The sequence below is a fragment of the Euprymna scolopes genome, chromosome 21 (genome assembly GCF_053919585.1).
Source record: "Euprymna scolopes isolate OS-2025 chromosome 21, ASM5391958v1, whole genome shotgun sequence".
NCBI classification, from domain to species: Eukaryota; Metazoa; Mollusca; class Cephalopoda; order Sepiida; family Sepiolidae; genus Euprymna; species Euprymna scolopes.
This window is the reverse complement of record NC_136502.1, coordinates 51290584-51306006: the sequence shown is the minus strand read 5'-3', so window position 1 is coordinate 51306006 and position 15423 is coordinate 51290584. Positions and strand designations below refer to the sequence as shown.

Sequence of the window (15423 nt, the reverse complement as noted above, 5' to 3'; positions counted from 1 at the left end):
CCCACTCGGAGTGTTTTTCTTTTTCATATAATTTTAAATGTTCCGAGTAAGATTCATACGCAATTTGAGAAGGCATCGGGAAGGCACATTTAACAGCCGTCGTTTATGCTACTGCGCACACGCACGTAGTGTAAACGGAAGGTGTAAAATGGCGGAGTATAGTCCCTTGGTTCAGGCTTAATACCATGCAAACGGTAAATTTGTGACGGGTTTGATTATCAGATTCGTTGACAGCGACCTCGATTACTCCTAAAAACAAATTAGCGTGGTCGGTGTTCTGTTGTAGCGTATCGCTATATTTACCGCAATTTTGGTGCTTCTACACTGCATTTGCCGAAATTGGAGACGCCATTTTATTTCACGCACCTGCTCTCCAAATTTAGGAGAGAACATATTAAACTATGGCCGAAACATGAAATAAATAGCAAAAAATTAAACTTCCGGAAAGAACTATGAAAAAAAGTAAATAAAGAAAGTAAAAGAGAACATATATCCGTAATTGGAAATGTTTCGATTTAATTCATGAGAACGGGGAAGTTTTTCATGGAACATTTTTTTTTTTTATTATCAAAAACAGAAAATGAAATGACATATAATGGTTTAAACTGGGCGAGCGCAATTTGAAAACAAAACCAAAACATTTATTGTATAAAAATTTATCAAAATATAATTGGAAAAACATTTTTGAAAAGTTTGCGTAAAAAAATATAATTTTAATAACATAATTTTGTAATGAAAGCAACATTTATAAAATAGTTTGTTTTTTTTTTCGAACAAATAATTTTAAACATTTTTTTAAATTAAAGCAACTTTGAAAAGTCAACAACTAATTAACCTAAATTATTGTTTTTTTTTTGTTTTGTTTTTTAACGGGGAAGTGGTTTTTTTTTTTAAATTTATTTTTTGTTTTAACTTCAATCATTCCTCAGTTTATTTTTTTATTTATTTCATGCTTCGGCCATAATAATCTCCCCTGGATTTGGAGAGCAAGTGCGTGAAATAAAATGGCGTCTCCAATTTCGGCAATAAAGTGTAGAAGCACCGCAATTTTCCCCCCTCTTTGGCGGAGCTAGATTGTCCAACATAAAAAAACAAAAAAAAAAACACGTATATTTAAAATTCTACCCTCTTCGAGAGGTAAGCAAATAAATTACAAAAATCATTCATGCTAAAAACAAAAGAAAACAAAACGAAACGAAACACGGGACCAAATCTCATGATACAGTGATACACTGTGTAGCCAATTTATTTGTCTTATGAAGTGGGAGAATTCGGTGAACGTTGGCGACAGAGGATCACAGTCACACATTAAATCCAGTAAGTATTCTTCAATTAAATGAAGTGCCTCGATCCAAGTTGGACTTCGAAACTTTCATGCTCCTAGCTTAGTTGCCCATTTCGTATTTTATTTTTTATGTTGACAAAGGTTTTGGCGCTATTTTACAATAGTTCATTTTGAAGTTAAATAAATTCATTGTAAAAATCCTTTAAAAGATAAATATTAGTTTTCTGGGTCTATTTCAAAGATAATTAGTAAAGTAAAGTCCTAAGATATCGAATTAAAAAAAACACCTTGTTTGTACAAAAATAACTTAATTAGCCCTCAAAAAGCAAGTAATTTACTGTTCGCCAAAAACGCAACAAACTAAAAGTTTGTAAACACGATTATAAGGAGGCCCCAAATTTCAGCCAATCAAAACGCTGTTTAAAAATGAAGTCATGATAGTAAAAGGAGGTAGGGCTGTCAGATTTTTTTTTTTCTTCCCCCAAACGTGCATGCATACATTACTATTCTGAACGTTTGTATCAATTTTTATCATTTTTTGATTTAATTATTTTTTATGTTCCTGTTTTTAAATTATTTTTTTTTAATTATTGTTCAAGGTTATATAAAAATTATGTTATGCGGAAAGTTTCACATTCTTGCAAGCAAGGAAATTATTAAAATCTTGCATATAAAAATTATGGGAAATCTGTAATTTAAAAAAAAAAGTAGAAATATTTTTGCTATTATATATATATATTCTTTTTGTATGTGTGAAAATATGAAATAAATAATGCTTAATTCAATGGTAATATCGATAGTTCAAGAAATTCATTTTGCTTCGAGTTATATCAAATTCATTAATACGGACTTTAGGGCTTTTTTCGTAATGTTCATGTAAAAATTATTTTTTTATTATTACAAATTACGATGCTTTATTTATATATTAAAAAAAGCAAAAATAAATTCTTGCATTTTTTTTTTTTTTTTTACTACTAAAAACCATAACTTTAATAGAGTTATTTTTTGTTTAAACAAAATAATACATTTTTACTCAGATTTAAATAAAAAATAATTAGTTCGTTATATTCCGCGATCATTATTTGATAAATACTGAAAATTTTATTAAAATTGGTTAATTTTCTGATTTTTGGTGATTTTTTTAAGTGAAGGGAGGGGCCAAAATGTTTATACATTTTGAGCATCGGCATTCATTTTGCCTGTACCTAAAAATCATTAACAAATCATAATATATTGAATAAATAATTTTGCCAAAGTATTTTTTAACACGTTCTTCAAGGCCAGAAGCACTTTTGATACATTTGGTTGTTTGCAATGTTGAGCTTATCATCCCGATGTAATTAACTTCCATCAGTTTCCTTCGATAGTTACTGTAAATAAATAATAGAGCTTTTACGCCTTCTACTATTTTACCCACAGTTCTTTTATATAAACCCATCAGAATAAAAATACTGAAGACAGAATTTGACTCTACACCGTTGATCACAGCAGTACTTCTAAACAGGAGGTCAGGATGCTAAAGTTATATTCTGGTGAGACGAAAAAATGTTTAAAAACAAAAAAAGTGGATAAGTCTAATCTTATTTGGTGCTTTAATTATTTTCGCTATTCTTTGCCCATTTTATCCAAAAATTGCAAGTTCCAGGCTTCATGTCTTCATACATTTTTTTGGTTTTAGTTAGCTAAAGTCTTCCTACATTTTATGCATGTCTGCTACCGGAAGCAGTCAGGATTATGCATGTCTGTTACCGGAAGCAGTCAGGATTATGCATGTCTGTTACCGGAAGCAGTCAGGATTCAGAATCGTTCCTCCAGTTTTTTTGTCTTTTTTTTTCACTTCTACATCTCGCATCTGCACGTCTTCTTTTTTTATTAAGTTTTATTGAAAACACTTAACTTTTTTTTAAGAATTATTGAAAATAATTATTTTATTAAGTTTTATTGAAAACACTTAACTTTTTTTTTTAAGAATTATTGAAAATAATTATTTTATTAAGTTTTATTGAAAACACTTAACTTTTTTTTTTAAGAATTATTGAAAATAATTATTTTATTAAGTTTTATTGAAAACACTTAACTTTTTTTTTTAAGAATTATTGAAAATAATTATTTTATTAAGTTTTATTGAAAACACTTAACTTTTTTTTTTAAGAATTATTGAAAATAATTATTTTATTAAGTTTTATTGAAAACACTTAACTTTTTTTTTTAAGAATTATTGAAAATAATTATTTTATTAAGTTTTATTGAAAACACTTAACTTTTTTTTAAAGAATTATTGAAAATAATTATTTTAAGTTTTATTGAAAACACTTAATTTTTTTTTTTTTAAGAATTATTGAAAATAATTATTTTATTAAGTTTTATTGAAAACAAATTTTTGATATATTTAGTTTATGAAGTAATACCAGCAATGGAACTGTACATCATCAAAACAGTAATAAAAGACTTATTAAACGAAATTTTAGATGCTTAATTTTAAATATATTCAACATATTTATTACCAAACAAACAAAGAAATAAACTTTAATACAACAATCTTAGGTGATATTAAAAACAATACCTCATTTTGAATATAATGTTAGATGATGACATAACCTCATTATATTAAAAATGTAGCCAAGCACCATTTTTCTGATTCTGTTAAAGTCAATATTTACCATTTTAATCATCAAGAAAAATGAAAAGTTTCAGATGCAAATTATTTCTTTAAATTTATTTTAAAATCTTGAATTTTATGCTAAAAATGAAAACACACAAAAGCAAACTTTTAAAATATTTTTTTACGGATTAATTAAAAACACCGAAAAATTTAAAGAATATTTTTTAATTATTTTTTTCCCTCGGCCATATTTTATACATATGGAAAAATGATCAAATAATAATATTAATTCATATTTACTTAGAAATAATTTGGTAAAAAAGAAAAAAAATATATATTTAATTTTTTATTGCTTATAATGTGATAACATTTGTTGAATATTATTGTATTGTAACATGAATTTTGAACATGTATTTTTATTACATCATTGGAGATAAACTATCACGTTCCCACATTAACAATTTCCCCCACTCTCTCTATGTGCCTTAATTTAAACTCAAATTCCATGAACAAAGTTTCTTTTCTTTGAAATGCCTGATTGTATGACTCTGTTCCGCTGGGATGCTTTCCAGATAACTACAATATAGTCATCTTCAAGTCCAATGTAAACATTTCATTTGAAATGTCTCCTTAGATAATTAAATTCTTCCCAGTTTCCAGCAATAATAATCACAACACTGTTATTATGGTGACTACTGTACACTCATTAACCCCTATCCTTTAGTGGCCTTTGGACCTTGATAAGTGGTCACTCCCTTGGAAAAAAAGTATAAACTCTAGCTATATTGCTCCTGTCAATATCTTTGGCCATACCTAAAGGTATGTATTGCCATTTTCAAATTATAGAACAAACATTTGATTTGTAGTGAATACATTTGGTTCATATTCTTTCTTAAACGTACATATTAATTTGCAAGATGCAGGGGAACCTGATTCTGATTGTGCCTCATTTCTACTCCACGGATTAACTTTTGATCAAGAGCCGTTTCATTTCTTTTGCCTGTATTCAAATAGCAAGATTGAAAACTTTGTTGCAAATCATCTTTTAACGAAAATCAAAATTGGCAAAAGCGAAACAAATATGCGGTGTTTTATTCATGTTTTTCTTTATAGACTGAATTACTTAAAAAAATTAAATTAAAATTTTATTTCAAAGAAGGTAAATTTTGTCCTTATTTTTCTTCACACATAAAAACTATTAACCCATTTGACCTTCTTAAAAATGAATATAAATCATAAACTTTCTCTGAAATAGTATTGATATAAAAAAGATAACAATAGAAATCAGTACGGGGTGGAACGATAAAATTGTCACCCTAGAAAAGATGACATTATTCCATGTGATGAAAACCATTTTTTTTTTTTTTGTTGCAGGCCATCTACTAGTTGGCCAGTTGTGTACAAATCCCAAGAGCGATAGGAGCCTTCTATTATGGATGAAAGTGACACAATATTTAATGAGCGAGATCGGAGATGCGCTGCTGTACAACTTATGCTCTGTACCGATCCAAGTTATGACAACAGGACCATTGCCAGCACCCTCAAAATGCATCGCTGGATTGCCATGAATAACAGGGACGTGCTCAGGGGGATGAAAACAAAATTTCTGGCCCTGGTTATGGTCTTTGGTGTTGTTTCAAAGTCAACACCAAAGCGAACCTGTATGTGCTGGGTATAGCAGCAGGACTCAGCACTAGCCCACACGTCCAAAGAGATCCAGGCTTGGCTTCAGAAGGAATGTTATGATTTTCTACCCTTCTCTCACATTCACCCCCTCCTCCCAGACCTGAACCCACTGGATAACTTTGTTAGGTCATATATTAAAAACATCACCAACATGACCTTCCACAACTCTAAAGCCAGCATAATCGCTACCATCCATTGAGTATTCGCCAGACACCTGCCGGCACTTGTGGAAAAGGCATGCTCTCAATTCCGGACCCGTGTCAAGGCAGTGATTGAGGCAGAAAGCGGCTATATTGAATAGATGTGAGCTCTACCACATAATCAAGTTACCTGAATTGATCTTTTCAATAAAAGTTTTAAAATAAAGCTGTAGTGTTGTTTTCTTTAGGGCAACAAGTTTATCATTCCACCCTGTAGAAATATAAATTAACTTTTTCCCTCTTAATTTCGTATTTGTTCTATTAGGAATCTAGGAATCAGGAATTTGATTTTGTGCTTTTCATTGCTGCATTAACGAAATGACGTGTCTCAATTCTTGGAAAATATATTAAGCTTTTACTTCTCAATTCTCTTTACTTTTCAAAAAATTTTTATAATCCATCACACTTATAAAACAGTTTCTATGGACTTTAATATCTTCAAGTTCATAACTCGGAGGCGATTTATGGATGTAAAATATGCTGCATGTGCTTCAAACTGTGTAGAAAAACATTATCCTCTTTTTATCATAAGAGCTTTTGAGTGTTGAGAAAAAAAATCTGTTTTACTAGATTTTAGAGAATCCTTCTTAATTTCAGCAAAATTATTTTCAAATTGAAAATTTAATTTTATAGATTCTAATTAAACTCTTTGAACTGTTATATAATTATTATCTAAAGTTTGGTAATTAACTCTTGATTTTTCTTATTTTTGTCTCAATCCTAGTCTCAAATCTGCATTTGCAATATGAAGTCAAAAGTTTTACAATTAATGGATACTTGCTAATTTGAGCTGCACATACATACATGCATACATATATATATATATGTATGTACCGAAAGCAGTTGTAGCTGTGTAAAGTATTTATTCTGGTTGATATTATTATGGCTATGTGATTACCCAGATTTTTTATTATTTCACTCCACATATGATTTAACTTCTAATTAAACCTTTGGATCTATTTATCATAATTATCTAAATGTTTTCTTGATTTTTTTGCCTTAATCTCTCAATTCAGCATTTGTAAAGTAAAGTCAAAAGTTTTATGATAAATGGATACTTGCTGACTTGTGGTGCACACAGGCGCACATATATAGGGTGTTTTTTAGAAGTGGCGAACTTTAAATTGACAACTCTATTTTTCTTTAATTGCAGATTTGACAACTACCAGTCATTTTGAGTTCAGCTTGGTTTGGCAATTCATCATGAAGAAACTGACATCCGGGCAACATTTGTCAAATTACAAATGATATGATTGGTTTACTTGGAGATCATTTAATGAATTAATAATTTCACAAAATTGACCATCAACTGGCCAACTCGTTCATGCAATTTAACCGCATTAGATTATTTTTGGGGGGATGTATAAAGATCCATGTTTATGGTTATAAACTAGACACAATAGACCACTTGGAAGATAACATTCAACTTGTTATTGCCGAAATACAGCCTAATTTAATGTGTAGACATGAAAATTGAACTTCTTGATTATGCTATATATGTGCAAGCCATATACCTGAAATTCTATTTAATTTATAAATGCCAAAATTTAACCTTTGGAATCAACCACATATTTGCATAATAAAACTATTTTTCTGTGATTTATCTTCATTTTAAGTTGGCCATTCTATATATATATATATATATATATATATATATATATATATATATATATACAGATTAAAAAAAAACGTTATCTACTTATTTAAAATTTGGATTTTCAATTCATATATGCCTTCATAAGGAAATATAGGCAATATTTTTTTTACATTATTTGTTAAGATATCCAAAGCCTACTCTTGTTATTGAAGATTGAGTTGTTTTTTTTAAATATTGTCTCTATTTCCTGATGAAGGCACTATGCTTATTGAGATTGACACTTATTGCAATAAACAAAAACAAAAAAACTTTTAGCATGTATCTATTTGTCACAGAATGAAGATGGTATATTACAAAAATTACCAAGTATTTTTTTTTTATTTGGGAAAAACAAATTTGCCATTCTTTAAAACCGATAAGGGAAGTCCAAAGCCATTTTAATATTCTTCAAATTTTGTTTTTAACTTATAGAAAATGCTCCTTTTAAAAAATATTTTCATAATTTGGAAATTGTCTTTTCTGAAAAAAAAAAAAAAAAGTACATGCTATGTTAATAGATTATTGTTTGGTTTTAATTCTTATGTTTCGATTGTGTTTCCAATATTATCCAAAAACAAAATCCAATATTATCCGAAAACAAAATCCAATATTATCCGAAAACAAAATCCAATATTATCCGAACACAAAATCCAATATTATCCGAAAACAAAATCCAATATTATCCAAAAATAAAATGAAACGAAAGTCTTGATTCCTTAATGGCCGCTGCTTTTGCCCCCACCATCTGCGCAGATTAATATTTGATATTCTTGATCAAATTACATATGTTTTGTAATATGCCCTTTTCATCCCATGACTGGTACATACATCTTAAGATAAATCGGTATATAGCATCCATTTTCATATAGATAATAGTTTCAGAATTATTTTCATGTATAATATGTAAATATTTGATAATTATTAATTTTGCAGAAATTTCTTTAAAATGTTATCTTTTATAGAAATTACAGAATATAGAATTTAACAGGAAAACGGTTTGCTCATGCACTGACCAGCGCTGAGCGAGCAGTGTCAGAAAACACCATTAAAAATGTGTGATGACAATTGAATAATTCGACCTCATATCTTTCAAAGCTTATAACTACTTGAAAAATGTAATTCAAACCCTAATTTTTTTAATTAAAGGAGCAAAGACCAAATTTTAATAGCAAATTATGCAATATTTGTTTTTTTAAATCGGTTTTCTTTAAAAGATTTAAGGAAAACTAACGAATTTTAACTTACTTCAATAAAATATATGTATATATACATTCCAAAAAATCATTTACCTATAAAAAATACTATTCAATGGGTACTTCCATTCTTCATTGTTAAGAATTTATCCATATTTATATTTTATATTCCATGTCTTTTTTAAATAAAATACTTTTTTAAGCAAAGATTCCAAAAAACGCGACATCAGATGTTTTTCACAGTTGAAATAAAGGGAGACAAATGTCTGCTTGTCTTCAAGTTGAAATCTCCAGTGGCTTTAAGCGCCAAAATTAATGTCTCTTTCTATTGCGTGCTATAAAAAAAATTTAGTAAATATGGGCCACTGTAACTGAAAAAGTATCCCATTTCGCTTATCAGTTTTTGCCGATAAAAAAAAAATCAGTCGAGCGATTAAAAAAATTTTTTTATTCTCTTAAAGAAATACATGTTTTTGATTTAATATATTTTATTTCTTCCTTAAGGGGTGAATTTTTTTTAATACCTAAAAAAATATTGAATGAAATAGAAAAAATTGTCGTAATTCTACGAAATTTTCTGAACAATATAACAAGATTATAAGGTTTCACTTATGAAACAACTAACATGGTTTTAAAAAAAGGTTTTAAACTTTGGACTTTACAGGTAAATTTGCAAATAACTGTTCTTTTTGTTTTTAATTAGCTTATTTTATTTATTGATCTTTTATCTTCAATTTGTGATATATAAATTTGAGGTGAGAAAATTATTTCCATTTTGATAGACATTTCAAAATGGGGGGATGAATTAAAAAAAAAAACGTTTGTCTAGAATATTATAGTCAGTTTATTGGAAACAGAATAAAATTTCACATTGAATATGAAAATATCTTCAAAATTGGACCAATAGAAAATTTTGATAGATTTTTAAATTTTAAAAATTGAAAAAAAAATTTAACTCGTAAAATTCAATTGATCTAATTACGTAAAAAAAAAATGGCTGAATGAACGCGTGCAGGCACTTTGTAAACACTGTTTTTTATAAAACATAAAATATAATATTTCTATTATTATTTTTAAACAACTGTAATAGTTTATTTTGGAAGTATATTCCAGAAAGAAAATAAACAACCCATTTTTAAAAGAGAAATTACGAGTTTTTTTTAATATTTTATTCGCAGTTTTGTGTTAGGGGGTGTCAAAACTTCCCCAAAAATTTCTGATACACCTAGCGCTCTGCCTACAGTCAGCGTATTAACGAGTATCATTTATATTCTCTTAAAAATAAAAAAAAAACTTTTTTTTTCTGCTTTCAAAACAAAAGCAGAAAAAAAAATTCCTGTTTTATTCTGAGTTTGTCAATTAAAAAAAAAAATATTTTCAAGTTTTTCAAATTTGATTTTCAAACAATATCGAGCCAAAACTATTTTGTTGTTTTTAACGCTTTTAGTACACATGTACTAAAAGCGTAAAAAAAAAAACCAACAAAATGTACGAAATACATTTGTTTCTGTTATGATATTTATAACTTCTTACTTTTACTTAAGGTAGAATTGTGTTTTTTTAGTGGTCAAAAAAATATAACAAATAAAAGGTACTTGTGCACTTATGCTACCATGCTGAAATTATTTAGAAACCCATTCTTAACATGGGGAGTGAAGGGTGGTTTGTTAACTATTCTTTACTTTCACCTAACAAATAAAAAAAGATATTGTGAAACTTGAATTTAACTTGAAAATACTATTTGAAAATATAGCACGGTAACATAAGTGCATAAATATTACCAAAGGCAAGATAAATAACTCTTCTACCTAATTGGATAAGTTTTTAGTGTATTTATTTAATGTAAAATGTTTGTTTATTTCGACAATTAGTGTTGAGCGTTACACAAGCACAAGAATAATACCCACATGGTATATCATGTCTTTGAAATCTTAACAATGACTTAAAAATATACAAAATACTGTTAGAAACACAACTAATAAATGTCCTCGTGACATTTACTGGCTGGGTTTCTAATAGTATTTTGTATATATATATTTTTTTTATCTCATTGTCAAGACTATTTTTTCAAATATGTAAAACAAAACCGTTTTTTTTTAAACTGAGGATATCTAAATAATAATAATTAGGTGGTTCGATAAATAATTTCATTGTGATGCATTTTGTCAATTTTTACCTTGTTTCTACCTTAACATTTTTCTTTAAAATGACTACCTTTTAAGGTTTTCGGGTATGCTGAAAACGAATATCGTATATAAACTTTCTGCAAATAAGTAGCTTTCCGGATATTAAACAATGTTATTTTAAGAAATTATTGCTGGTGGCCATCTTGGTATGTGCATTTGCGCATAGTTTATCAGGGTTGCGTTTGCATGCTCCAAGATGGCCACCAGCGATAACATAAGAAATGGCATTGCTTAATATCCGGAAAACTACTTATTTGCAGAAAATTTAAATGCGAGATTCGTTTTCAGCGTACCCTAAAACCTATAAAAGTAATCATTTTAAATGTTTAGGTGGAAACAAGGTAAAAAAATTACCGCTTTATTTCTTTGTTTACATAATTGAATTTTCAGTAAAACAACAGAATAGAAATGACAAATTACCATCAACTGGTGAATATATAGTTGTTGCTTATCAGGATTCCTGGTATCCTGTTACTGTGGAAGCTACATTCAAGGATTCACGTAGAATACGATTTATGGTTGCATCTCCGAAAATAGGGGTATATTTTGGGCCAGATAGAGAGGATTTACAAAATTGAAAATTGGACTGGTCCCAAAATGCATAAGTTCTGGTTGACTATGGGAATTTTCATCTTTTACAGAAATCCAAAATCTATACGAAAAATTTTCTTCAATTTATTTCTGAGATTAATTCATATCTACTCAATTTTTTCTTTTCTTTGAGGTGAGAAAATTATTTCCATTTTGATAGACATTTCAAAATGGGGGGATGAATTAAAAGAAAAAACGTTTGTCTAGAATATTATAGTCAGTTTATTGGAAACAGAATAAAAAATAAATACCGGCCATGAATGCTCTTTAGGCATTCAATGGCTACACCCCAGATTAAGCTCTCCTTTGGCGGGAAGGCAGGTAAATACCTACTCTCAATAAAGCTATATTTAAATACCAGTATAATATTTAGTTTTGTTCATGAATAGACACCCAGTGTATGACACCATGTGCCAGTTTAAAAAAAAATTGAAATTTGTACATCTGAATTTGTAATTCATGGCTTATGGTAAAGAGATACATCAGATTTGACTGCATAATCGGAAAGAGCACACAATTTTACATAAGAGTACCAAGTTTTGTGAGAATAGCTTGAAAAATAAATAAATGGTGGCAAAATTACCGAATTTCTTGAAATGTTGAGGTCCGTAATTTAGCCAACTTTTGATAAAGAAAAATGTTCATGGAAAAGCATAAATTTTGGCACTTAAAATTCTCATAACTTTTGAACTACTGATGATATTCGCATAATTAAAACGGTTTTAAGCATCTTTTACATAGCTCTTTTCATGCAAGTTGATAAAATAACAATTATCTAAAAAGAAAAAAATCAACTTGTAATGTTATATATATATATATATATATTTCCACAATCAAAAAGTGTTGCAGCCCAAGAGCGATGACAGTCAATGAATTGGAAGTCCAAAACTCGAGTATCGCCCTCATTTGGGCTCATCAGAATTCAGAATTTCTTATGCGTGAGGCGTTTTCTCAGCTGGCAGAGAGCTTGCCTCGCATGCAAGAGACTCAGGTTTCAAATTCTGAGTTTGGATGTTTCTAACTGATGAGCCCAAATGAGTCTTGGACTTCCGATTCGTTCATTGTCATGGCTCTTGTGGACTGCGACGTTGTTTGGTTGTTGAAATTATTATATAATCTCTCATATTCTGAAAATTATATATATATATATATATAATTTTAAATAATATAGTTAACCCATAGTTTTTAGATTTGAATTAAATTCTAAATAATGTAAAATATACTATTCAATTTCATGCTCTAATCTATTAAATAGATATATCCTATTACAACTAATTATAAATTACCATTATTTTATTATTACATTATGTTTATTTATTTTGGTTATTCTGACAACCTACAGCATTCAGTCAGTATTATGCGAGCTGTGCTCATCCTGAGCCAGTTTCCAGACATTTTTCTGTTTATGTGTCAGCTTTATATAAAAAATCATGAGTTGTTAAATAAAATGTCTCGTCTTCATTATGTGTGCATAAAATTGAAAGAGGACTTTTTTACCTGAAACGGGCATATATGTTTTATATTTGCATATCATATTCTTCAGAATTTTCTTCTTTTTTTTTGCTAGTATTTTGTTTTTAACAAGAACCTCATTCATATCACAGTCCAAAAACGTTCATTTTCTTCAATATTCTGGTAAAAGCTTTTGGAACTGATGCATGTCTTTTGTGGTTTGAATATATATCTACTTTTTTATTTTGATTAATATATCATACTGACAAGAAAGTTCTTGCAGTTTTTAACTTTTAAATTCAGATGAACATATCTGGGTTCAAACCAAGATTTATTGATTGAAATAAGCACTATTCGAATACTTATACTAATGCAAAACAAGTGTTTGCATTATAATCTTGCATTTTGGTGGTGGTGAAGTCGCTGAAGGTATTTTTGAGATTGCTAAGGGTTTGAAGCATTTCTCATGCAGAAAGTTGTCAAAATGCTTGAAAAAGCGGTAGTCAGTATATAACAGGTCTGGAGGGCATAGCGGATAAGGTAGTTTTGCAGTCCAATTTATTCAACTTCTGCAGGGTCAGTTTAGCAACGTGCAGTCGTGCATTGTAGAGAAGAATTGGGTCTTTTCTGTTGATTTATGCTGGGTGTCGTCGTTGTTGAAATTTCTAATGCATTACATCCATTTGTTAACAGTACTTCTCTGCTGTAATGGTTTCGCTTGCATTCAAAAACCTGTAATGGATGAGACCGGTCGCAGACCACCAAACAATCAGCATGACCTTCTTTTGGTGCAACTCTAGTTTAAGGAAGTGTCGTGGCGCTTCATTGGCATCCAACCACTGAGCTGAATAACGCTGGGTGTCATAAAGAACTCACTTTTCATCGCGTCACAACCTGACTGAGAAACGGACCCTTCTTGTTATATAAAAGAAGGGAAGATAACATTTCATAACTGCATTTCTTTTGGCTGTCATTCAATTCATGCAGCACCCATTTATCATGGATTTTGTTTTTCCAATCTCTTTTAAGTGGTTGGAAATGGTTGTATATGTTATGGCTAATTCAGAAACAAGTTCTGGAACAGTTGTGCATGGATTGGCTTAAACTAAGTCTCTTAATTGATTCTTGTCAACATCCGATGGTTGACCATTCCACTCATCATCTTCAAGACTCTTGTTGCTGCTACAAAATCTTTTTACACCACAATTATGCTGTGCGTTCAGTTATGGTTCCTGGGCCAAATGCTTTGTTGATATTGCGAGCTGTTTTAGCAGCTTTTTGGCCTAGTTTAAATTGAAATAAGAAAATTGTGCAGATTTGCTTTTTTCCCATCTTGTTCTGAAAAGAAGACCCAATTACTTTAAAACAGCTGTAATTTAAACGATTGAATAGAGTGAAAAACGATCTTAAAATGATATGTAAAATAAAGGTATTATAACGAAAACTTATTTGAAAATACATCATTTAAAATTCAAATTTAAAATCCACAAGAACTTTCTTCTCACCTAATACAAATTGTTTAATTAAATCTCATTCATTCATTCACAGGTCACAGTCAGAATGACGAAAACTGAAAGCAAACTATGCACTTTTGGAATGTAAAACTTCTTCATCTGAAATGAGTGGATGAACATTTCTACATATGTAATGTTGTCTGGGAACCACGTTCTCACACAGGACCCACACTTTATAGCAAAGAATAACTGAAACGCACTTTTTCATGCAACAGTGACATTTACTTTCTCATTGTCGCACCACTTATGATTTCTCATTATGGCTGTGATATCATCCACATCTCTAAAGTGATCGTCTTTTCTAGCTTGCTATTTCTTTCATGCTCATTTTCTTTCCTGGTGATGCCATTTTGCATGTATTTGCATATGCACTCTGTTACACTAAGTTTTCATGTTGAAATCGTAAATCTGAAACAACAAAACTTTATGACATAAATACAACTTGAAGAAACAAATGATGTGTGTGTTTGATTAATTACAAAAACGCTTATTTGGAAAGCAATCATATTTGTCAAGTGTTTGGCTCGCCATTCTCAAGAGAAGATTCATCAAAACTCAAAATTAATACAAAATACATTTCTAGATAAACAATGGAGAAAATATTTTTGTGATGTTTGTGTTTCTAAATTACAAAAAAAAAACGCTTTTTAACAAGCAGTCATATTTATGAAGCGTTTGGCTCAAGAAAAAAAAAACAGCGTAAAAGTAAACATGCAAAAACACACAGGAGAGAAACATTATCATTGTGAAGTTGTTAGGTAAGGGTTGAGCAATCCCCAATCACAACTCTCCTGAATCGACACTGGTTGAATCTAGTGACAAGGAAAAGTCAAGGAAGACTGGAAACAATGCTGAGATAAGTGGAGAGCACATACAGCGCTTGGTATTCCCCAATGCTCATTCATTTTAGTACTGACCGTGCTCAATGTTTCTTAACTTTGGTGATCAAATGGGAGCCGATGTGTTAGTGTGATTATGTTGTGTGTGCTTTATAACTTAGAAAAGGGCTTATTTTAAAAAGAAGTTTTAGCATTCCCAACGGGGGATTCATCAGAATCTGGACTTAATACAAAATGTT

At 29.6% G+C, this 15423-nt stretch overlaps 1 protein-coding gene across 3 annotated transcripts in view; it reads left to right on the top strand.

Annotated features, from left to right (window-relative positions):
- The first annotated feature begins 1007 nt into the window (after positions 1–1007).
- Positions 1008–15423, top strand: part of LOC145242290 (ankyrin repeat domain-containing protein 42-like) — a 118693-nt gene continuing 104277 nt past the window's right edge. The window contains exon 1 of one of the 3 annotated variants that reach the window (XM_080105298.1): positions 1008–1317. In XM_080105298.1, the coding sequence (XP_079961424.1) occupies positions 1257–1317 (61 nt within the window). In that variant the 5' untranslated portion in view covers positions 1008–1256. The remainder of the gene's footprint in view (positions 1318–15423) is intronic. The other 2 variants (XM_080105299.1, XM_080105302.1) reach the window with 2 other exon arrangements.